A 23,499-nucleotide genomic window follows, 5' to 3' on the forward strand; every position below is an offset into this window, starting at 1 on the left:
TTTGACCTTATTGCATTTATGTATGTAACTGCCAACCGATAGTCATATAATCGAGTCACAGTAAGAATGCTAAATTTCCTGAAAAACTGACGTGTGGTATCATAATAAGATACGTTGGCGATGAATCTAATTGCTTTTTTCTGTGACAGGAGAAGCCTAGTTTTATTCCTTTCAATCGTAGTACCCCAAACTAAATGAGAATACAAAAATTGTGAATCTATCAGGGAATTGTATATGCATGGCTTGGCTTTAGTCGGAAGTAAGTGTTTAAGGCGACCTAACATTCCTATTGTTTGGGAGATTTTCTTCCCTATGTAATTAACATATTCATCCAAAACCATCGTTTCCTGAAACCAAACACCCAATGTTTTTATTTTGTCCACTAACTTTATTTCATTGTTTGATATGTATAGTTTGTTATTACAAGTGACAGTCATATCTCTCAGGCGGTACAGGACAGCGTTCGTTTTAGAGGCGCTTATCCTTAGAGAATTTGATGTAGACCAGGTGAATAACTCGTGCAAGATACGATTCATTTTGGTTACTACATCTGAAGGAAAGTATCCTTGTCATCCGCATATGTAATAACGCTTACATTTTGTAATGTACTGAACAGGTCATTAACGTAAATAATAAATAGTAAGGGACCGTGGATACTACCTTGCGGTACTCCGGATTTGATTGGCATTGCAACTGAAGAATATTTTTTGATCTTAACGTACTGTTGTCGGTTAGAAAGATACGATTCAATTACTTTTGGGGGAGTACCTCTTATCCCATACTGTGGGAGTTTGGAAAAAATTATTTGGTGATTAATGAGGTCAAATGCTTTTGTGTAGTCCACGTAAACTCCGAGTGTTGAGAGGCGTTTCTCGAAACCTGCTAATATCAAGTCTTTTTGCTTCCATAAAGCTTGTTCTATTGAGCGGTGTTTGCAAAATCCAAATTGAGAGTCATTTAGTAGTGAATATTTGTCTAGAAAGGAAATTATTCTTGTGTGTATCGCTTTTTCAAGACCTTTTGAGAAAACTGGGAGAATAGATATTGGCCTATTGTTTCCTAAGGAGTGGACGTCACCTCCTTTATGAATCACAGAAACTTTAGCAATTTGAATTTCAGCCGGAAACTCACCAGTTGTGAGGACAAGGTTGAAGATGTATGATAGCACTGGACTAATGACATCAATAACATATTTCACAGGTTTTATCTGGAGGCCATCCTTATCTGTGCTGGCACTGTTTTTTAGGTATATATATTATTATATATTTAGGTATATATATATATCACCACAACAAGTGTACGAATGGTTTGCAAGAGATGAGACAAATGTCATCTGCAAACTGCTGTAACGACCAAAATTTTTGATGTCACGGATGATGCTATTCATCAAAACTAAGCCATTGAAGTGGGGAAAGTAAAGCCAAGCTTTCCCTTTCCTCCCACGACCTTGGAACATGAGTGGCGGCCACAGCATGGGTTGGAACGCTACCGCCGCCACTGTTGTTCCAAGGTGTACGATGGCAGAGGGCACAGGACGGCGGTACTTTCCCCAATCCAGCAACTTTGGTAAAGACTAACACATCACTGTGAAAGAGCTGGCCAAGTTATTGGGTCTGAATGTTGGGTCAGCCAATTTCATCATACAGGAGAAGCTGCAGTGTGGAATGGTGTCCACAAGATGGGTCCCCAGAGGCACTGTATATGAAATTGTAGCAGCACTAGCTGCACCAACATCGCCTTTGGCCACATGACCCTGTTTGTGCCCTGCCATCTCGCGCTCACGAGACGCGAGCTAGTTACTTCTTTCTACTCGAGCGACCGGCTAGGACGGTCAATAAAATAGTTTGGTCCGACTTGACGCCTTTTGTCTCCTGGCCTCACTCAACACGCGACAACTGGTGACCCGGACGTGATGGCCACTGGACCCCCTTCTGCTACTGGCCCTCTCCCAGGACCAGCAGGCCACTTTCCGCCAGTCCAGCAAGTCCCAGGACCACAGCAACAGAACGTTGCGGTGCCCGCTATTGCGGCGCCCCTGTTGCCCCCACCGCAAGTTTCCGCCGTCGCTATCAAGCTGCCGACGTTTTGGGCCGCCGATCCCGTCGTATGGTTCGGGCAAGCTGAGGCCCAATTCGCCCTTCGTCTCATCAGTGACCAACTGACGAAGTTCTACCACGTCGTTGCCGCACTTTCCCCTACTGATGCTTCCGAGGTGCGCGACTTGGTTGCCTCCCCACCGACACAATCACCATATGACGTGCTCAAGACTGAATTAATTCGCCGGACGTCTATGTCGGAGCAAAAGCGATTCCAGCGCCTGCTGACCCAAGAAGAACTCGGAGATCGCGCGCCTTCTCAGCTCTTACGGCGTATGCGCCAACTGCTCGGCGACCGTCCCGACAGCGCCGTAATCGACGATTCCCTGCTCCGCCAACTCTTCCTCCAGCGGTTGCCGGCCAATGTCTGCATGGTTTTAGCCGCTGCTGGCACCATGAGCCTGAACGACCTGGCCAACCTTGCCGACAAGATCATGGAAATGGCACCACCGCAGATCGCAGCTGTGGCCTCGCACCCCCCTTCTCCGCCTACGGCTACTGGTTCCAGCTCGCCGCAAGCAGTGGACCTTTCTCAGCTCGTGGAACAGATCTCCAACCTGCAGCTGGAGGTTGCAGCCCTCCGCCACTGCAGTCCTTCTCCGTCTTCACGCCGATCCCGCTTCGCGCATCGACGTTCCCCATCTCCAGCTGGAATTTGCTGGTATCATCGCCGTTTCCGCACCAAGGCTCGCAACTGTACACCACCATGCACCTTCCAGGGAAACTCCCGAGCCAGTCACTAGATATGGCGGCTGGTGACTCTGGCACTCGTCCATCCCGCCTCTTCTTTGTTCTTGACAACAATTCCGGACTAAAGTTTCTTGTTGACACCGGCGCTGACGTCAGTGTACTTCCGTCCTCTCTTTTTCGTTCACCACGCAAGCCAACGTCCCGCACCCTGCAAGCTGTTAATTCCACGCCGATTGCGACGTACGGAGAGCATTCCCTCACTCTCGACTTGGGCCTCCGCCGCTCCTTCGCATGGATTTTCCTTGTGGCTGACTTGCAGTACCCTATTCTGGGAGCAGACTTTCTGAGCCATTTCGGTCTCATGGTGAACATGAAAAAACGCTTGCTCTGGGATGCAGAAACCCGGTTTCGCGTCAACGGCATTCCCTGTCGCCATTCAGTGTGCAGCCGCATCGCCCGCTTCAAGGCTGGAAACTGTCCATACTCCGCCATCCTGCAGGAGTTCCCATCCCTCTTGAAACCATGTAACACCGAGCGGCCCGTGATGCACACAGTGACTCACCACGTTGTCACTACAGGTCCTCCCGTGCATGCCCGTCCTCGTCGCCTGGCCCCCGAGCGCCTCGCCATTGCGAAAAAGGAATTCCAACACATGCTCCAGCTTGGAATCGTCCGGCCTTCTTCCAGCAGTTGGTCATCAGCCTTGCACATGGTACCGAAGAAGACCGGAGATTGGAGGCCGTGCGGCGACTACAGAGCCCTTAACAAGGTTACTGTGCCAGATCGCTATCCCATCCCGCATGTTCACGATTTCGCCTCCAATCTCCACGGCATGACCATGTTCTCCAAGGTCGATTTGGTAAAAGCTTACCATCACATTCCAGTAGAACCCTCCGACGTTTCCAAGACTGCCATCGTTACACCATTCGGCATGTTCGAATATCTCAGGATGCCCTTTGGTCTGCGAAACGCCGCCCAGACCTTCCAACGTTTTATGGATCAAGTGCTGCGCGGCCTTCCCTTTGCGTTTGCCTACATAGATGACATCCTCGTTGCCAGCGGGTCCCCCGAGGAGCACGAAGACCACCTTCGCGCGCTTTTCCAGCGTCTCCAAGAGTTCGGCATTGTTGTGAACGCCGAAAAATGCGAGTTCGGCAAGCCATCGCTGGAGTTCCTCGGGCACCTAATCAGCAGCGACGGCATCCGCCCTCTCGACCACAAAGTTCTTGCCATACGCAACTTCCCAACGCCAACGTCACTGCGTAAGCTGCGAGAGTTTTTGGGAATGGTGAACTTTTATCGACGATTTATTCCCTGCTGTGCGCGCATTTTGCGACCTCTGACAGACATGCTGCGCGGCACGCCATCTTCAACGCCGTTTTCGTGGACGGAAGAAGCGAACACCGCTTTCCTCGCTGCCAGACAAGCCCTTGCAGACGCTACTGTCCTCGTCTACCCGAAACACGGCGCGCCAACTAACATCATGGTTGACGCCTCTGACCATGCTGTTGGCGGTGTCTTACAGCAGTACATCGACGGGCAGTGGAGACCTTTGTCTTTCTTCTCGCAGAAGCTCTCTCCAGCGCAGTCCCGCTACAGCGCGTTTGGCCGTGAGCTGCTCGCTGCCTATTTAGCCATCCGCCACTTCAGGTATTTCGTCGAAGGAAGAACGTTCTACATCCTGTCAGATCACAAGCCTTTGACTTACGCGTTCCTCTCCAAGGCTGCCGACAGTTACACTCCCCGTGAAGCCCGGCAGCTGGCCTTCATAAGTGAGTTCACCGTCGACATTCGCCACGTCAACGGAACCGACAACCCTGTAGCGGATGCTCTGTCCAGGATGCACGTCGATGCTGTCACCTTTCCGAAGTTGACGATGGACTATTCCAAGATCGCCGAGGCGCAGCAGTCAGACGAAGAGCTTCGGAAACTGCGAGATTCTGCCACCACTCTTTCTTTCGAAGAGGTGCCTCTGCCCGGATCGCTCCTCAAGTTAACTTGCGACATCTCCACGGGCAGACCCAGACCGTTCATTCCGCAGGTTTTCCGTCGCCTTGTCTTTGATAGCGTGCATGCCCTAGCCCACCCTGGTATCCGCGCCACGCAGAAGCTGCTCACCACCCGCTTTATATGGCCATCGATGAACGCCGACGTTCGGGCATGGACCCGCGCTTGCCTCGTCTGCCAACGTGTGAAAGTCAACCGGCACAACAAGGCACCTTTAGCAGCATTCCCGCTCCCTGACGCCCGATTTTCACACGTGCACATCGATCTCGTGGGCCCGCTTCCCCCGTCGCATGGTCATTCATACCTGTTAACATGCGTTGACAGATTTACGAGGTGGCCAGAAGCAATTCCCATCGCCGATTCCACCGCCGAGACCGTTGCCGAAGCCTTTTTGCATGGCTGGATAGCCCGTTTTGGTGTGCCTGCTACCCTTACCACAGATCGCGGCCGCCAGTTTGAAGCCAGGCTGTTCACCCAGCTCTTGGAGACCCTCGGCACACATCGTATAAGAACCACCTCATACCACCCCCAAGCAAACGGGCTCGTTGAGCGTTTTCACCGTCACCTTAAGGCCTCCCTCTCCTGCGCGCGTGAGCGTACCCAGTGGTTCGCCGCTCTTCCTACAGTGCTGCTCGGTATTCGGACAGCCCTCAAGCAAGACATCGGCGCCTCCAGCGCAGAACTCGTCTACGGGACGTCACTACGTTTGCCGTCAGAATTCTTCCATCCTGTGCGCCCCGAAGCAGCCGAGCCATCGTCATTCCTTCACCAACTCCGTTTGACAATGTCCCAGCTCTGCCCTTCCCCAACCCGACGAAGCCTTCGTAGCCATCCCTTCATCAGCCCAGAGCTTGAAAGCTGTACACATGTTTTTATTCGCCGGGATGCCGTTCGTAAGCCTCTTCAGCCTCATTTCGACGGCCCCTTTCAAGTTCTGCACCGATACGCCAAGTTCTACCGTGTACAGCTTAATGGCCGCGAGGACAACATCTCCATCGATAGGCTGCAGCCCGCTCACCTAGACCCCTCATCTCTGGCGCATTTCACCCAGCTGGAAGTTTCTTCAGACTCTTCGAACGAGCCTGACGCACAGAATGACAATCGAGCCGCCCCCTCAGCCGCATCTCCATCTTTCCCACTGCGCCCAGTTTCAAGCAAGCACGTATCGTGGGATCTGCACCGCACTGTCCAGCCTGCAGCTTCAGCATCATCTTTCTCCAGGGGAGGGAGGATGATGTAGCAGCACTAGCTGCACCAACATCGCCTTTGGCCACATGACCCTGTTTGTGCCCTGCCATCTCGCGCTCACGAGACGCGAGCTAGTTACTTCTTCTTTCTACTCGAGCGACCGGCTAGGACGGTCAATAAAATAGTTTGGTCCGACTTGACGCCTTTTGTCTCCTGGCCTCACTCAACACGCGACAAAATAATGGAACCCTGTGTCGATGCATGTACAGTGCCGACACATATGCACTGCCTCTCAGGCGCCATGAGGAGGAAGGGGAGCATGAGGGAGGCATGAGGAGGAAGGGGAGCAATTTTTGAGTCGCATAGTCACTGGTGATGAAAGCTGTGTGTGTTACCTTCAACCAGAGACAAAAAGGGCAAACACTGGTTGAAATCAAACTACTCAGGAAAAACGTGATAATGCCAGGATTGGAACCTGGGCCTTCTGATTGCTGGTCAGATATGCTACCACTACACCACGACAGCAGGACTTTCTCGTGAGTTAGTGTGCCTGATGTACAGAGGGTACGGACAACCTATCACGCTATTCCCATTCTCTCTTGCATCTTTCTCACCCACTCACTCATTCGGACCGAGGCAGGGCAACAACTTGTGAATACAATGTAAACAACGAGAGTTAGCTGAGGCAGGCTACACTTAAGGACCAGAAATCTGACAGGAAATCAGAAGGCCCAGGTTTGAATTCTGGCGTCAGCACCTTTTTCCTGAGTTGTTTGATTTTATTTATTCCTGGGCGTTTGGTGATGGTGGTGATGATTCAGGTTTTCTTGGTGCATAACCTGGGCATTTAGAGGCTTACGTGTTCGTGTTTGTCCTTAAATGTAGCCTGCCTCGGCTAACTCCTGTTGTTTACGTTGTAAGCATAGGTTGGCACCATAGCTCGTTACGAAAACCAAATAGCTTTCAGAATAAGTATAAGTCAGGCGAGCGCAAGAAAAGCCCTCTGGATGCATTTTTAGCATCACACTATAGTTGCACATTATATGCTCAGGGGGAATACAGTGAACACAAAACCATGTTGTGATCTGCGAGTGACACACTTGAAGTCTGCTATAGGAACAAAACTGTGTGCTCTGCTCGGCATGGGGTTCTTCTCCAACATGAGAATGCCTGCCCACATACATCGCATGTGACTACTTCAACCATTTGCAATCTCTGATTTGGGTGCCTCTCATGTCCTTCATATTTGCATGACCTTTGGGCCGTAAGACTACCACATACTTGGTCGTCTCAGGGAGGTCACAAGTTTGCATTCGACGAAGATGTGAAAGAAGCACTGCATGAATTGCTAGGCACACACAAAAAGACTTCTTCTCAGCTGGAATACAGGCGCTTCCCAAACGATGGTGGACCTCTATCGAAAAGCAGCCGCTACCACATTTCCATGTGCATTAGCCGCACCATAGATAAGCCCCAGGTCACTGTTTTTCCCGCACTGGGGAAAACTTGTGGCGCACTAAGCCGTGGCTTGTACATGGGAAAGATATCACAATTAATACGACGGGGTAGGCAAACATACGGTACACGAATTCGCCAAAGATTTATTTGCGCAAGTCAATGAATTCTCAACATTCGCATATGTATGTTGCGTTCAACGTCATCCTGCTCTGAAAGCTATAGCGAGCTATAGCAAGCTATATAGAGCTGCAAGTGAAGAATACTCTGTATTCTTCACAGTCACTTACAGCGTTGTAGCCATATGCACACTTCTTAAGCAGTGATCTATGGGATCCCTAGCAATGACTGGGATCCTTAATACTACAGGGCACTGACTCTACGAGGTTCCTGGTGATTAAGAGAAAGACGAGCAAGAAGTCCCATAGGCATTCCGTATGCATGTTTAATTATTCGATAAGCCCCTGACCTCACAGAAGAACGAAGACAGATGAGAACCCCTGGTAAATCACCCTCAAAGGAATATGAGTCACATACGAGGAGCTCCTTTATGCCAAGCAATAAGCTCCAGGAGAAACAGATAAGCCACACTGGCTCATGCCACAGTGAACTCCCAGCGAACTTTTTAAACAGAGAAGCCACAGATTATACGTGTGAGAATACGGTACTTCGAAAAAATGATACCACATCTCCCAGAATATTCACTTTCATTGCTCATGAATAAATTATTTAAGGTTACTACTGAACCACCCTCTTACCTTTTCATAAGTTAAATATCTTAAAGGGACTATGAAATTTCCCGAACCCCCATACTTTTTTTCGATGGAAACTGTTCTTCCCGCAGAGAAACTAATATGCCACAAATTTTTCCGGACGAAATCGCTCCACTCTGCGAGGAGCGCGCGCTGGAAATGTCTCTTCCGCGTTCCTCCTCTCCCGCGCATATTTCCCTGCCGATGGTGTAACTGTACGGACCGCTCTTCGGTTCCCCGTTACGTCACCGGTGTTGCACAATGGCAAGTAATGCCGCGAGCTCGCGCTGTGGCTGCCGCCACTGCCGAAATCTGCCGATCGCGAGAAAGCTGCTGTCATGGAGATTTCCACTCCCGATGAACGCATACGCGGGATCCTACGGCGCATGCTCCTGGCGGGATTCCTCGGCTCGGCAACACGTCACGATGACGTGTTGCTGAGCCGGCCGTGGTCGCATCAAGTTACCCGTTGTGTCTCCGCTCGGCAGCTCGTCACGGCGCGGCGCCAGCTGTCCTCCCTTCGCCGCTTCGTTTAAATTCGCTCCCGAGAAATCCGCTCGCGCGACGAAAGTAAAATTTCGGTTCTAGACTCAGAAAAATGTCTTCTTTCGAACGAAACAAAGAAAAAAATCGTTTCATAGTCCCTTTAACGAACGTTCCCGCGCATTTTGTGCACCCCCAACTTTTCCTACTTTTTTGGGGGGAGAAAAAGTGCACAAATTCTGGGAGTAAATACAGTAAATGCCAGACATCCAAAAAGAGATTCCTACCTGTTGTAAAAGCCTTGCTCTTGTTGCTCTGTCCTTCGAGGAGAACAATTTGACTATGCAAGGCACAATCTTCTGTCTGTATTCTTCTTCACTCAGCATTTTTCCAATCTTGTGAAGAAGAAACAAAGAGAAATGAAATGAATAAAGCAACCATCCATATAGACAATTTTGTCTAATGAGCAGAAACATATGACTTGAGTGAAAGAGCACTTGGCTGGTTCTTCACTGTTACCCTGAACGGTTCCCGTCTATCACCCAACCAATGAGGATATCATTGAACATGGCTCTTGCTTCAATTTCTTGGATGGTACAAGTACGGAGAGATGTCTGCATACCTTAAACAAGGGGGCAAGTATCGTAGATCCAGCATCGCTGAACTCAAAGGCATTTAATAATTGTGGAAGGATCTTGTATCTGCAAACATTGGCAGGAAAATTTTCCATTAAAGATGTCAGGCCCGTGAAGAAGCGGTTCTTTTCTGTCATGTCCTTAATCTACAAACATAAATAAAGCATGATATGAATTACACCACTATGCAAGCAATGCAACAGTCTCAAACTGTGGATACCTGTAAAACTAAAGAACGGCAATGAATGAAAATACATCAGCAAGACTGCAGTGTGATTTGAGCACGTGCACTCAAACTGCCGGTGAGTCTTACTGTGCCTGTGCTTTTTCACCAACATCCAATCTTTAATCATAATATGCAACTATGTGGTTAGAGGCATTCATCCTGTGTTTCATTGGCTTCCGACACCACTACATTACTTGAGACAGATATAGTGATAACCTACAAGTCGGAGGTAGCCAATAACATGTTTTTCAAGTTATGGGGAATGAGAGTATGCAAATGAAATTGCAGTGTCCTGTCCCTCTTTGCAAATGTTGAATAACAAAGCCAATGAGGTTTAAGAGGGGATGAGTTCCTAAATTTTGTTCACCATATGGGATACAGGAAGTCCAGGATGTGATTACCACACAATTGATATATCACCAACAATAGTTTGATGTGTGAAACTACATTAGTTCGTTCAAAGTGCAATGGAAGATCATGCAGGATGCATTACTTATCCATGCCTAGTATGAGAGAAATAAGTAATCTACCAGCTAGCAATAACTAAACTTCATTTTCCATATCATTCCTGACAACTCTACAAGCCATTTACTTTAGATAACACAGCAGTACTATAATCTAAAACATAGCACATCATGTTAATGAAACATATAGAATAATCTTGTACTTTCACTGGTGTGTTACATATATGCGGTCCTTACTAAAGCCAAGTCGAACTGCAGATATTTAACTTTAAAAAAATCAGAACACAGAAAAGTTTATTAATCAAGAATACGAAGTTCAACTTGGTAGCAGAAACATGGTACTACATGGGCATGGTTCTCGGGAAGTGTGACTGATACACTGATTTTTATTTAAGGGGACGGTCTCACACAGATCGAGCAATTATAAAACTTCACTGAAATTTTATTAGTACACAGTAGCAACACTTTCGTTCCTAACAGTCAGGTACTTTTCAAGAAACATCCATTTTCATTTTTAGAAAGCTTTTCATTGCTTGATAAATATATCATAACAGCAGGTGCCAGATGCTCAGCACATTGAACACACACCACATATTACAGATTAGGCAATAGGTTCGCAAACTGATATTCCACAGACTACTTTCCCAGGTTCCCCAAAGAGCTCCTCCGTCCCCATCATGCTGCCAGAAGTCACGTGGCTTGGTTAGCTACAAAGATATGAGCCAGGCCAATCTTGTTCCTGTCTGATACGACAGATGGCAGAATGACAACATCTTGTTCAATGCATGCTCTTCTCTGTGCAATTTCTGGGACTTTATCTGGTCATGGGAGGAGGCGCAGTCGTGCAGCTTTGCCTCCTCTTATCCTTGTCGGAAAATATATGCGTTGCCTCTACTTTTGTAATACATATCGCTGGCGCAGCATTCTTTTGAATTGCTTACGGCAGTTTGAGTAAGTACGCGAGAGCATACTGCAGCAAACATCTCCAGTATGGCTTTATGGCTTCAATTTATTTTTTTCTTTTAATAACCCTGGCCTTGTGGGGGAAGAGAACTTGCATTGCTGCATTATCAACAACAAAAAAGAGAATGATACGCGTTTCGTATGCCATGTTCTGCGAGATTGTCCCTTCACGTGCAAGAAAACAAGGCATATACCCTACGATGAAAGATGAAAGTCACTGAAAAGGTTAGCCAGCTGTAGGACTCGAACCCACATCTTGTTCTTGTGGGTTCGAGTCCTACAGCTGGCTAACCTTTTCAGTGACTTTCATCTCTTATCGTTAATTTCTTAGGCAAATTGAGGCTTTGTATGTACCGTAATTTCACGCGTATTAGCCGCGGCTTATGCGCGATTTTTTCTTCTCACAGGCGCTCTGCAGCTTATCCACCGGTGCGGCTTATCTGATGACTTTTTTTTCTGGTATTTTACCCATACGCCGGTTTTAACAAAAGTGCCGACAGTGTCTCTGGAACAGCACTGCTCTGCCGATGCACGAACAGCACATAACAGGGACGGGTCCACATTCGAGTAGATTGATACTCCTGGTGCATTCCCCAAAGCAGCTTTAACGAAAGTGGTGACACTGCATGATTCGCGTCTTCTGGAAGACCACTGACCCATCAGTCCACGAAAAACGCCCAACAAGGGCACAATCCGATCTTGGTTTGAACCCGTGGGTAGAACTCTAGAACTGACCTCCTTTCTTGTAGACTATGTCGATGCCGGAGTATGGACTACAGGGTTTATGGCCTTCACAATGGTCTCCTTTGTCGCACCAATCAGTCGTCTCGTATTGCCCGCGGCTTATCTGCCAGAAAATTTTCAAAATGTTCCTAAAAACGCATCCTGCGGCTTATCTGCGGTGCGGCTTATACACGTGAAATTACGGTATATGTCCCTTCTATGTTGTTCCAGCCTCAGAACATCAGTTCTTTCATGTTCATCACTTGACGCCTGCGTCGATCCCGTGGTATGAATGTGTGTGTGAGTGAGCCAAAATGTAAGAGTGAAAGGAGGATGAGTGAGAGAGAGTGGCTGGTTTGTCCCTTCAGATGACGCACCCTGGAAGTTGCTGAGAAGGCGTGTTAGCTTAGCTCAATTGGTAGGGCCCTGGACCGGCAATCCAGAAGATGTGGGTCCAAGTCCCACAGCTGGCTAACCTTTTCAGTGACTTTCATCTTTCATCGTTAATTTCTTAGGCAAATTGAGGCTTGGTATGTATATGTCTCTTCTATGTTGTTCCAGCCTCAGAACATCAGTTCTTTCATATACCCTAGTTCTACAAAAGTACAGTTTCTCAGTGGCATAAACTGTCTCACCTGAATCTCTTCAACAAAGAGCATTGTATCGATGAAGCTGTTCTTAAGAAATCCTCCATGTGATCGGCCTTTTGTGATAAACTTGGCTTGACTGATACGAGAAGATGGATTTGGATTCACAAGCAGATTGAAGACTGGCACCAGGCTCTTTGGGATCTAAGAAATTGTTTCTTTTAGATACGTCTGAAACTAGAGCCATTTGCGTACAGCTGAAGTGATGCCTCTGTTTGGTGCCGATTGGTGGAAAGTCAAAGATGAAGCAAACATAAATACAAGATGACCAGGGACATGTTCTCTTTCAGTTGACTTGCACTTTAGAGCTCACACAACCATCACCTAGGAAGTTAACAAAATGATTTGATAACAAGATTTAATCAGACTTTTGCAAATATAGCTATATTTGGCACAAATAAGGGTAGGTACGTTACAATGCACAATGTAGTTATGCCTACTGCTTGTTTCAATTGTTGCCCTGTAATACTTAACACTACAGGATTTACAAGCACATGGTGAATCATGAGGTCATATGACTAACATCCATACCTGCCAACCTGACAAACTCAAAATTCAGGAGAGGCAATTGCGAAGGCGCGTCGTCTCAGGCTCTCCAACATTGCATTTTGCGCGGACGTAGCCATTTTACCAATGATGGCAGTGGTCTTCGTGCCTCCGCACCTGCAGTGCTTCGCTTCGTCACATTTTGGGAATAACTTCCAGAACAGCAGTCGCACCTGGTCGTTTACGCTCCGCGGCCGGTTGTGCTCAACCAGAAAACCCGTGAAAAGGCATTTGGCACATATGAGAAACAGATGCAGGTACCATATTTACTCTCATATTTTGCACCATTGCATAACTTGCGCAGCTGTAGTTTAGCACTAAAAATGACAAGAAAAAAAATGGTGGCAATTGCTTTTCGCAACGCCGTCAGTGCTACCGAAGTTGTTGCAGTGCATTTGTTTGATTTGCGCACACCTTCATGTGATGGTCCACTGACACGATGAACGATACTATTATGGAAAGAGACGCTGGACAAACATGCTATGACAAATTTACAGCACAACATGACAAAGTTGGCAAACATAGTGTGCTTTCAGTTGTCACTAGGGGCATCTTCCACCAGCGTCTTGACATATTTCACCGGTATATGAGCGGTAGTGGGCTGGCATTTTGCCTCCTGATCGTCGGCGGTTGCGTGGTAGTTGGTACTTCTTTCGCACTTGCACAATGCAGTGATAAGATCAATATCGGCTCTTCCGAGAACCTATATGACTGGCACACTACAATTTTGAAATTTTGCATTGTTTGAACATTGTAACAGACGTTGCCGTGCAATTTGTACACCCTCACCTTTTCTGACTTTTTTGGGGAAAAATGTGTGCAAATTATGTGAGTAACTACGGTATTTCTTCTTCTGTTTGCAGAGCGACATCAAAGGAAATGAAGCTACTGTACGAGACTGGACTGATAATAGGATGATAGCACGTCTTCTTGAGAAACACAGACACAATGAAACACGCGACCTGCTGCAACCTCCAGTCATGCATGGTCATGTATCATGTGGCCATATGAGGTCCACTGCTCACCTCCTTACCCCTTTGTTGGGATTCTGCAAACCCAGCCTTCTGCCAAACACGTGTTACGGGCTGTCTAATTCTTCAGGAATACATTTGAGCAGCTTTGAAAGAAAAATGAATGAGAGAAAGCCTAACACTCTAATTTTCTGGGAGATTGGAGGGCACGTCCGTAGAATCGGGACAAGAGAAGAAACTCAGTAGTCTCCTGGATACTGGGAGACTTGGCAGGTATGAATGCCTGTCACACGAAGAAACTGCTAATTCAAATTCTTCAAAATGCTTCCAAAACTTCCACACAGCGTGAAATACCACCAACCCTGTGCGAGGGTGCTGGAACTTACCACCACGGTAACATAACTTGTATGCCACTGCAACGTTTGTGATGTCATTATTACACAAGGCATGAATTCTTCAGCAGGCGAACAGTACTGTGAGTGAGCTTCTTTGTGCTTTGAGTTAGGCTGCAACTGACTAAAGTAATGCTGTTCTTTGTATGTCACATATATCTACTTTACATGTACCTTAACGTCTGTGACTAGCACTCACAACATATTCTTTATATACGATGAACAAAAAGGCTATAGATGCGTTGTTGCCAATCTTACCTTACCAGGTCTCTGTAAAGATGATGAGTTTGGCAGTGGGCCATTGAAGACTTCCCAGGTAAGACAGCCAAGACCATAACTGTCTCTTGCCCTAATAAAGTCAACAGGTTGCACGGGTGAGTGCATGCATTATTTTGGAGGGGCAAATCAAAATAATTCTTACGCAAGTTTCAGTTCTACCAATACTACTGCGCCATAATGACTGCAACAGAAGATATTTTGAGCTAATAGCTGTAGTACTTAGCTGTAGTAGGCATAACATGCTCACTTCTTGCTACATACTATTCACTGTACAGTGAACTATAAGGACAGCAGACAAGCTATGATACCGTTTCCAACACCTTTCCAATTTGCACATTAAAAGACAAATACCAGTATGGTAATGTGCAAACGAGGACTGCAAGAATTTGAACACTTGGGAAACCAGGACAGAAAAACTACTGTTGTGTAACGTGTAGCTGTACGCAACAATTGTGAGAAAGTACAAATTACACCTGTATAAACATGTTTGTGAGTAATACACGGCATGGCAGGAAATTCACACTACAACACTGTTCACTGCACATGCCTATTTAATACTTCTCTGACTAACACATGCCTATCTCTTTTCAATGCTTTCATTTGGCAGGTAGAACAACAAGGTCAGTGGCTCCACACCAGAAAGGAATTTCATGGCTCCAGGGGAGGAATTAGTCCCACTTAGACTTCTGATCTGCCATGGCCATCGTAGTTGTAGTCAACTTTGAACGAAGGAAACATCATGTGCATCTCGAAAATCAGCGGCGAGGGGGGGTGACTTCCCGACATGTGCCAAAAGGGGTCCAGGGAGGGGACAAGGTTGGGAACAACTGAACTAGGTAGTCCAGGACTTCCTGCATGATTTATGATTTAATATGACTACTTCCTTGATTGATTCGATTTTCATGACTTCTTTGATTTCCTATTTCCACACCAAGGTCCGGAAAAGAGGGAAATTTTAGGTTGGAATGGCATGTTAGCCAAGACAGACACAGATATGGAGCGGTCTTCTGCGCTTTTCTTTTTTGACAGGTAAGAACCTAATTTTCTTAAGTGTTTGCAAACGTCATCCAGGGTGCAAATATCAAGTTTCACTGCAATTCACTCATGGCTCCTAGGGTGTTAAATACAGAACAGAAAAGGGGCCAAACCCCAAAACTTCTGACCGTTTTCATGACTGTGAGAGAGACAAAATGCATTGCAGGCAATCACAGTGACAACCAGACAAACAGGTATCTCCAAATCAACTGAAAATTTAATATCGCAAATGAGAAGCGGAAAATAAAGATTTTTAAGACAAAGACTTAAAAAGTTGGCTTTTGAAGTTCTGTATGATATTGTTGCCTGTTTCTTATCCTCTCCAATTTTATTCATCATTATCACATGCTTTCGAAACTGTTTTAATGCGGTATGTAAAACAGACCTGCAAACGAAGTTTTAAGAAATCTAGCTATACTATACAAATTCAATGCCCAAGGCTTAACCTTACCATCACATACACATCAAGCCGAAACAGTAATTACAGAAAAGAAAAAGAACTCCTGAATCTCCTCAATGAAAAGCACAGACTTCCACTAATGCTTTATGACAAGCACTGCTGGAAACATGTTTGTCACCCGTGAGAAACCTGAAGAACTTACTCGAAAGATATGAGAGTACATTCTACTCCCAATTATGCTTATATGTACATATTATATATTCCAGAACGCCTTTCCTGGTACAGTAGAACCCATTTGCAGTAAACTGGTCAGGAACAAGCCATAGATTTACTAAATCAGAAGTCCTATTATATCAGGAGCACCCTAAAATCATTTTAAATTATAATAAAGGGTACAAAAAGGTGGCGGAAATGAAAGAAAGGTCTATTGGGCTCAGACGAAAGCACTCATGTGGGATTAAAAAAGCTGGTTATAGAAGTTTGCTTCATGGCAGAACTACCGTAATTTCACGCATATTAGCCGCAGCTTATGTGCGACTTTTTTTTCTCACAGGCGCTCTGCAGCTCATCCACCAGTGCAGCTTATCTCATGACTATTTTTCCCTCGTATTTTCCCCATATGCCGGTTTTATCGAAAAGGCCGACAGTGTCTCTGGAACAGCACTACCCTGCCAATGCACGAACAATGCGTATCAGGGACGCGTGCACATTTGAGTAGACTGGCCTTCCTGGTACCTTCCCCCAAGCAGCTTTAACAAAAGTGACGACAGTGATTCATGTCTTCTGGAAGGCCACTGACCCGTTGATCCATGAAAAACATGCAACAAGGGCACAATCCGATCTTGGTACAACACTAGAACTGACTTCCTTTGTTGTACACCATGCATACCCCAGAGTATGGACCACAGGGTTTATGGCCTCCACTATGGTCTCCATTGTCACACAAATCAGTCGCGTCGTATTGCCCGCAGCCTATTTGCGAGTGCGGCTTATCTGCGGCCTGGCTTATAGATGTGAAGTTACGGTACTGCAGTTTTGTCACAGTTGAAGACGTCTTTTAGTTCGTAACCAGATTAAACGATGGGCAGCATCCGTCTTCCTGTGAAAAGCAATGCTCTTGCTCGCTTCAAAATGTTTGAACCATCCATTTGACGCCTTATAGTATTTGTCCCCAAGATATGAACCTGTTCAAGGACTTTCTCTTTCGTAACAGGTTCAATGACAGACAGATTAGCTGTGCATGCTTGCCGGAACCACTCGAGCAAAGCTGTTTCGAAAGTGTACTTTTCAGCAGGGAAGGGTAACGGTAATGGTAACGGAAACAGAAAAGGTATATTACCGAAATTGGAGACGGTAATGATAACAGAAACACATACAACTGTCCTCCATTACCGGAAACAGAAACGGAAATTATCGTCCGGTATTGAATTTGGGTAATGGCTATTACTGTTGTGCGATGACATTTCAGTGACTTTTCATTTTATTTTTGTATTTTGATGACTCCATTCCCTGTAGTGCTCTAAATACTATACAACAGCATGGAAACAAAGCGCAATATTGGATATCGAGGGTGCATCACTCGCTTACCGACTTGTGACATTACCTACCTACATGACATCAAGATATGAGACTTGCACAACATAGACTCCACGCACTCTACTCCACCATAGCACGAGGATGAGAGCATATGGTTTTTTACTTTCTTCATTTCACCGTGGCTGTGGCAGTATTGTTTACTACTGAGAGCGTCCGCCTATGTGTGCGACATTGGATGAAGGTAACACCCATCTTGGGTTGCTGGACTCAGAATGACTGAAGACAGAAGACTGACTGAAGACATGTTCCTACACTTCTTTAAAAAGCTTGCAAGATCTTGCGCATCCCAACGACGTAAAATTACTTGTGTGGTGCGTACGCGTGACACCGAAGCAGCACTTGGGCAAAACAGGGTGCTGACAAAGCCAGACGGGCTGTCCGCTCTGTAGCAGCCGTTCCATTACTGGAAACACTAACGGAAATGTAACGGAAACGAAATTAAAAGCTGGTATCAGAAACGGATAACGGAAACGAAAATATACCAGTAACGAAAATGGAAACGGTAACAAAAATATGTCCATTATCCTTCCCTGCTTTTTAGATCCTCTCAGATTTTTCTGTTTCCCACTTTTGCCATCTCCAATTGCGTCTTCAATTCGCTTCCTCTTCTTGACTAGAACTGACACGGTTGCTGGCGAACACACCAAACACATTTGCATTTTGTTTTGCGATTGCTTGTTCTCGTCCACCATTTTCAGCAAATGTGCTTTCTGCACAAGCGTTAAAGCAGTCCGCTTTTGATGAGGATCAGCCATGCTATCACACACACAAACAATGGACTTTTTTTTCACATTAACGTCGTATCATCCATCTATCATCCTATCTCCAGCGAACCACCCTTGGCGTGCGCCAAAACAAACCCACATGGGGAGCATAAAGGACCAAACGGTCTTGGAAAGGGGATGACAAGTTAGCGTGGTGTCCCCACTCCCATTGTACCCATCCAGCACCATCTATTGCTTCTCTGTCGCACCCCAGGTAATTGGCGCTGCAGCACATGCGCATAAGCAGTGAAAAAGGTCCATTTCTACATTCTTGACAAGCAAATATGCAGCACAGGTTGTAAAAGAGTTATCACCGATGAACAAAGAGAGTTCTCCCGGCCCCTGCATGCTGCATGGCGCCTGTTTTGGTGTTTTTGGCAGTTCCACTAAGTTTAGCAGCGACCACACTAAATATTTTTTACTATAACTGGTATTCTGAGTTGTTTTGGGTTGCTATATCAGTACATTATGCCATAGAAGATGTTATAATTCAGTCTGGAGTTTGTGTTTACAATAACTGGGTTTTTACTAAAAGCGGGGGTTCTTTTGTTTAAGAGACATTACAATCGTACTGAAAAAGAAATCCATGGGTTCCTTGAATGTGTGCCCAAATGCAACGATGAAAGGTCTGGTTTCTCACCATTTTGGTGCAGGGTTTTGAGATCCTGAAGTGGTTCCACCAAGTTCTGGAGGTGTATATACATCAAGTTCTGGCAGTGTCTTCGGGGGAGGTGTGTCCGCAGCTGGGCACATATAATCAAAGCCAGCTATCTTCCATTGCCCTGCTTTGTCCACAAATACTGATGCACTGCATATGTTGTTGTGGCTGAGCCCACAGTCTTCCGTTAAGAAGGCCAAACCTTTCTGAAACGTCATTGAAAGTAAGTGCAACATTTTCGTATGCACACTGAAAATCCCCACTATGTGTTTGAAAACATGCATTCAAATACTAACACAAAGAAAGTATGTTCATATCATATTTCACAAACGGTTCTGTAGAAAACAATTTGATGACTGCTCTCGAAAAAATGAACAACTTACTGGGAGACAACACTGAAACAATTAACCTGTTGTACACACGTAAATCTTGATTTCATAAAGAATGCATTTGTGTCGTTCCACGTCAGTGACGTCATACATCAAAACCTTTTAATTTTCAGTGCAGTTGCAGAGGAGAATTGTTAAGGTGCTGGTACCTCAGACTGTTTTTAGTGTGGGATTTTCATCCATGCATGGATTTGCATGGATTTTCATGCAAATGCATGTTTTTCTCTCGATATGGTTCCGTATCTCGACGATGAAAAAACACTTTTGGTTTGTGACTGAACAGAAGGGTTCTATGGTGCATATAAATATGTTGTGACATATTTTGCATGATGGTGCACGAAAAGTGAATTTTGCCATAGTTTTAGGTGAGAGAGTTTACTTCTTTTTTCATGGATAGTTTTGCTGGTTGTGGAGCAGCATTTAGTTGTCCTTCGCAAAAACTGTGATGCGAATTGAATATTTTCCAGGTTTCGGAGGGGTGAGGTGCAGTGTTCAGCCCGTACCCTGGCTGCTCCATTCTCCACTGCGTGCATGGCTGACAGGCTGTACTTTACCTTCGCCACATTACTGTTACGAAGACGGGTGGCGTTCGCATTTTAATTGGCATGATGCAGTGCCCAACGCAAAGCCGTCACGAAACAAGCCTGAGCATGAGCAACACGAAAAACACGAATATAGGAGGGTGGATCAAATATAAACGAGACTTTTGTTGTAGAGTGTGTTCTATCAACTGGAGCACACTGCCGCTTGTGCACTTGCGAGGTAGGCGGGTCAGTAGTTATGTGAGAAGTCGACCGGTCTCATTACATTTCCTCAGTAGTCCATCATACGATGCCTGAGAAAGAGGTACACTCGTCGATTGTGCAATGTATTATAAAGTTTTGTGCTCGTGAGGGTGTAAAACAGACTGAAATTCTGCAGATTGACGGCACAGTTCGGGAATCAAACACAGTCAAGGCCGCATGTGTTTGCTTGGCATAAGAAATTTGTGGAAGGCCGTAACGAGATTCAAAACGAAAGCCCCTGTCAAAGCCAAGGCTTGGCTGTCAGCTGGTAAGGCACTTGCAACTGTTTTTTGGGACCAGCACGGCATTTTGCACATTGATTTGTTGCGCGATCGTCGTACCATCAACGCTGCATATTACTGTGAACCTTTGAGTGAGGTTAAACTTGCTTATCGCAGCAAAACGTATGACCAACCAACACGTAAAGCAATTCTCCTCCACTGCAGCCGTCACATGTGCAAAATCCATGGAAATGGGCTGGACGCCACTGGAACACCCTCTCTATAGCCCTTATCACCTTGTGACTTTCACCTGTTTCGGCCACTCAAACAAGCACTGGCAGGCCAACGATTCAACGACGACGACGCAGTGGAGGAGTTTGTGCGCAACTGGCTGCTGACACAACCCACTTCTTTTTATAAAGAGGGGATAAAGAAGCTACCGACCCACAGGGAAAAATGCATTTCTACATCGGGAGATAATGTAGAAAAATAATGCACACTTGGTTTATTTCTTATTACAAATAAAAAATATATAAAATGAAAGTCTCATTTATATTTGATCCACCATCGTATGTGTATGTTTGTGTTTTTGATGCTCAGGCTTGTTTCATCATGGTTTTCGTCCGCCAGCTAGCCTGCATTTATGCAATTTTATCAATATCCAACACAAAGCCTTCAGCTCCATGATTTATATCTGTGGCGCAAGTATTATTTGTTGTGTGCTACAGAACGAAGGTGGCCTTATTTTACCACATTATTCCTAATGAAAAACTCAGTTTTTCAAGTAGGCATTTGGTGCATTGCTTTCGCACCAAGAGCAATGAAAAGCATTGCATATATTGAGGGTTTTTACTGCATATTTTGATGATTTTCAGTGCACAGTTGCCTGCATATTCCGGAGGTTTTTAGTGCATATTTATCCGTGCTCTAGTTATTAGCATGTGTAGACTACGTGTCACAAATAATGCAACTAGTAAAATCTACAATAAAGAAATATCAGCTTTAGATTCGACTAACTGTGTCTAATTAGCAGGATAACTCTGTGTACTGTTGAAGTTTTCAGAATGTGTTGGGAACTGGTTTTAGAGGTGGCAATAGTAATCAGTACCTTAACTTCCAAAAACACCAAGCTGTAGAAGAACCAAATAATCTTAATGGCTCTTAGCTACATATATTACAAACAAAAGTTATTGAAAAATTCCATTAATTGCATAAGCCTTGTGCAGTTAATGGAGCAGCAAAATGGTGCTGAACCACCATAGACAATGAACAGGGGTTTCCTAAAAAAAAAGCAGGAATGTTTACGAACTTTCCAGTCATTTTGCATGCTGTAGAGGTTAGTACTGGTTTGTGATTCTAGTAATTAGAGCTAGGTTTTGTAGAACTATTTCTTGCAATTGTAAAGATTTCAAGATTGCAACAGCAGATTTCGTAAATCCCATGAGCTACCTCCATACAGTGAGCTCAAAAATATGCCTTCCTGGTATAACACATCTTCCGAATGAATGGTTGCAGGTGCTTGAAACAATAGACGGGATTTCTTACATTCTAAGTACTAGTTCCAAACACATACAAAACAATAAAAGGTCAAAGCTGCCACTTGTGCAAGATACTCACAGCCACCTGATACAAGCCCCATGAAATGGCCAGCTTTGTCTCCTCGTCTTTTCCAAGGCTCTTAACTTGCAAGACAAGTGGCTCCACATATTCCGTGACCAAATAAATTATTTTTTCAGTCTGTACGGATGAAGAACTGATACAGTAAATCATACTACAACCAATCAGGAATGTGTGTTCCTGCTATATTGTAAAGGTGCTTACCTCCAAGCTATCAATATACTGAAGTATATTAGGATGCCTGAGTGTCTTTATCCGTTTCACAGAGGCTTTGGCTGTTTCAAGCTGTTTGTATAGGCAGGATAAATAGCAGAGAAATACATTCGTATGATGTGTTATATGCATGATGCAACTGCTCTTACTGTGGAAATGTAAACTCACCTGGGCATCATTGTCACCCTCCACTTGAAAGACAAACACGGATACGTCTTGCTCTGTTCCCTAAATAATTATTAAAATGACATTACACCTTCAGTCGTAATATACATACGTTTTTGCTATACAAAAGGGACCAAGCGGGGTAGTTGGTACAAGTTCACATCAGTTTGACTGCAGCAAAAGACACGGACAAAGGTAAGTTAGAAACATGAATGGGACAAACCACCTGCAGATGGCCTGCATGACTGGATGCAAAGTGGCTAATGCTGTACCGGAGAACACGCAGTCTACCTGCATTAACCGGGTCTTGTGGTCTGGAAAAGCCTTTCCACTCTTAGGAGGAAATCCCAGAAGAATTAGGCAAGTTCTACTTATTTTAAGCAATCTGGAAATAATGTGGTCACCGCTGACAAAGAAGGTGGACTTGTCATTGTCCCTGGTCCAATCTACGATCAGAGGACAGCTGAAGCACTAAACAAGAATTTTCAAAATGTAAGTGCCCAACAGGTGAAGAATGCACATGCCACTATCATCAACATATGTCAAGTGGCAAACCTTGAAAGACTCGCCAAGTCTATCAAAGGCAAGAAGCAAGAATTTTTCAGAGCTTTTTTCACAGCAAAAACCCACAAGCCAAGCATTCCCTTCCGCACAATCATAACAGAGAAAAACACGTGGCAACGCTGTGTATCGGCTTTTCTTCAGCGGCATCTCAGCAAACTCGTGGCCAATTATACAGTTCCTTCAGGACAGACATGCGTCTAGCTACATTTGAGGGTTATCAGTGAAGCGCTCAGGGCAGCCCCCTAGACTCATGTGTTCCAGTATGTGGACAGTTTTTTGATGTTTTACAGTACAGATAAAGACAGTGTGTTAGAAACTTTTAGAAGTAGCACCATGGGACTATCATTCACCACTGAACTCCCAAAACAAGATGCGCTGCAATTCTTGGATTTATATATTACATGCTCAAAATAAAAAAATGTTGGAAATACAATCCTAGAGCAAAAAAGGGACTCCTGCCCTATAGCTCCGCCCACTCTAAGGTGGTCAAAAGAGCGGTGGCAAAATCTGCGGGCATCCCTCACAAAATCCTGTCCTCATACCGTATCCTCTAGCTTTGAGGAGCAAGTTGAAAG

The 23,499-nt window shown here is 45.4% G+C and overlaps 1 protein-coding gene across 1 annotated transcript in view; it reads right to left on the reverse strand.

Moving 5' to 3' along the window:
• The window catches only part of LOC135396579 (N-terminal kinase-like protein), an 89,519-nt gene that overhangs the window by 58,070 nt on the left and 7,950 nt on the right, over positions 1–23,499 (reverse strand). Inside the window, exons 2-9 of the mRNA XM_064627622.1 lie at positions 22,364–22,423; positions 22,187–22,267; positions 21,983–22,102; positions 18,953–19,176; positions 14,497–14,587; positions 12,318–12,473; positions 9,294–9,452; positions 8,959–9,066 (exon numbers count right to left, since the gene is read on the reverse strand). Coding sequence (XP_064483692.1) covers positions 8,959–9,066; positions 9,294–9,452; positions 12,318–12,473; positions 14,497–14,587; positions 18,953–19,176; positions 21,983–22,102; positions 22,187–22,267; positions 22,364–22,423 — 999 coding nt within the window. The remainder of the gene's footprint in view (positions 1–8,958; positions 9,067–9,293; positions 9,453–12,317; positions 12,474–14,496; positions 14,588–18,952; positions 19,177–21,982; positions 22,103–22,186; positions 22,268–22,363; positions 22,424–23,499) is intronic.

Source organism: Ornithodoros turicata, chromosome 6, assembly GCF_037126465.1.
Source record: "Ornithodoros turicata isolate Travis chromosome 6, ASM3712646v1, whole genome shotgun sequence".
NCBI lineage: Eukaryota > Metazoa > Arthropoda > Arachnida > Ixodida > Argasidae > Ornithodoros > Ornithodoros turicata.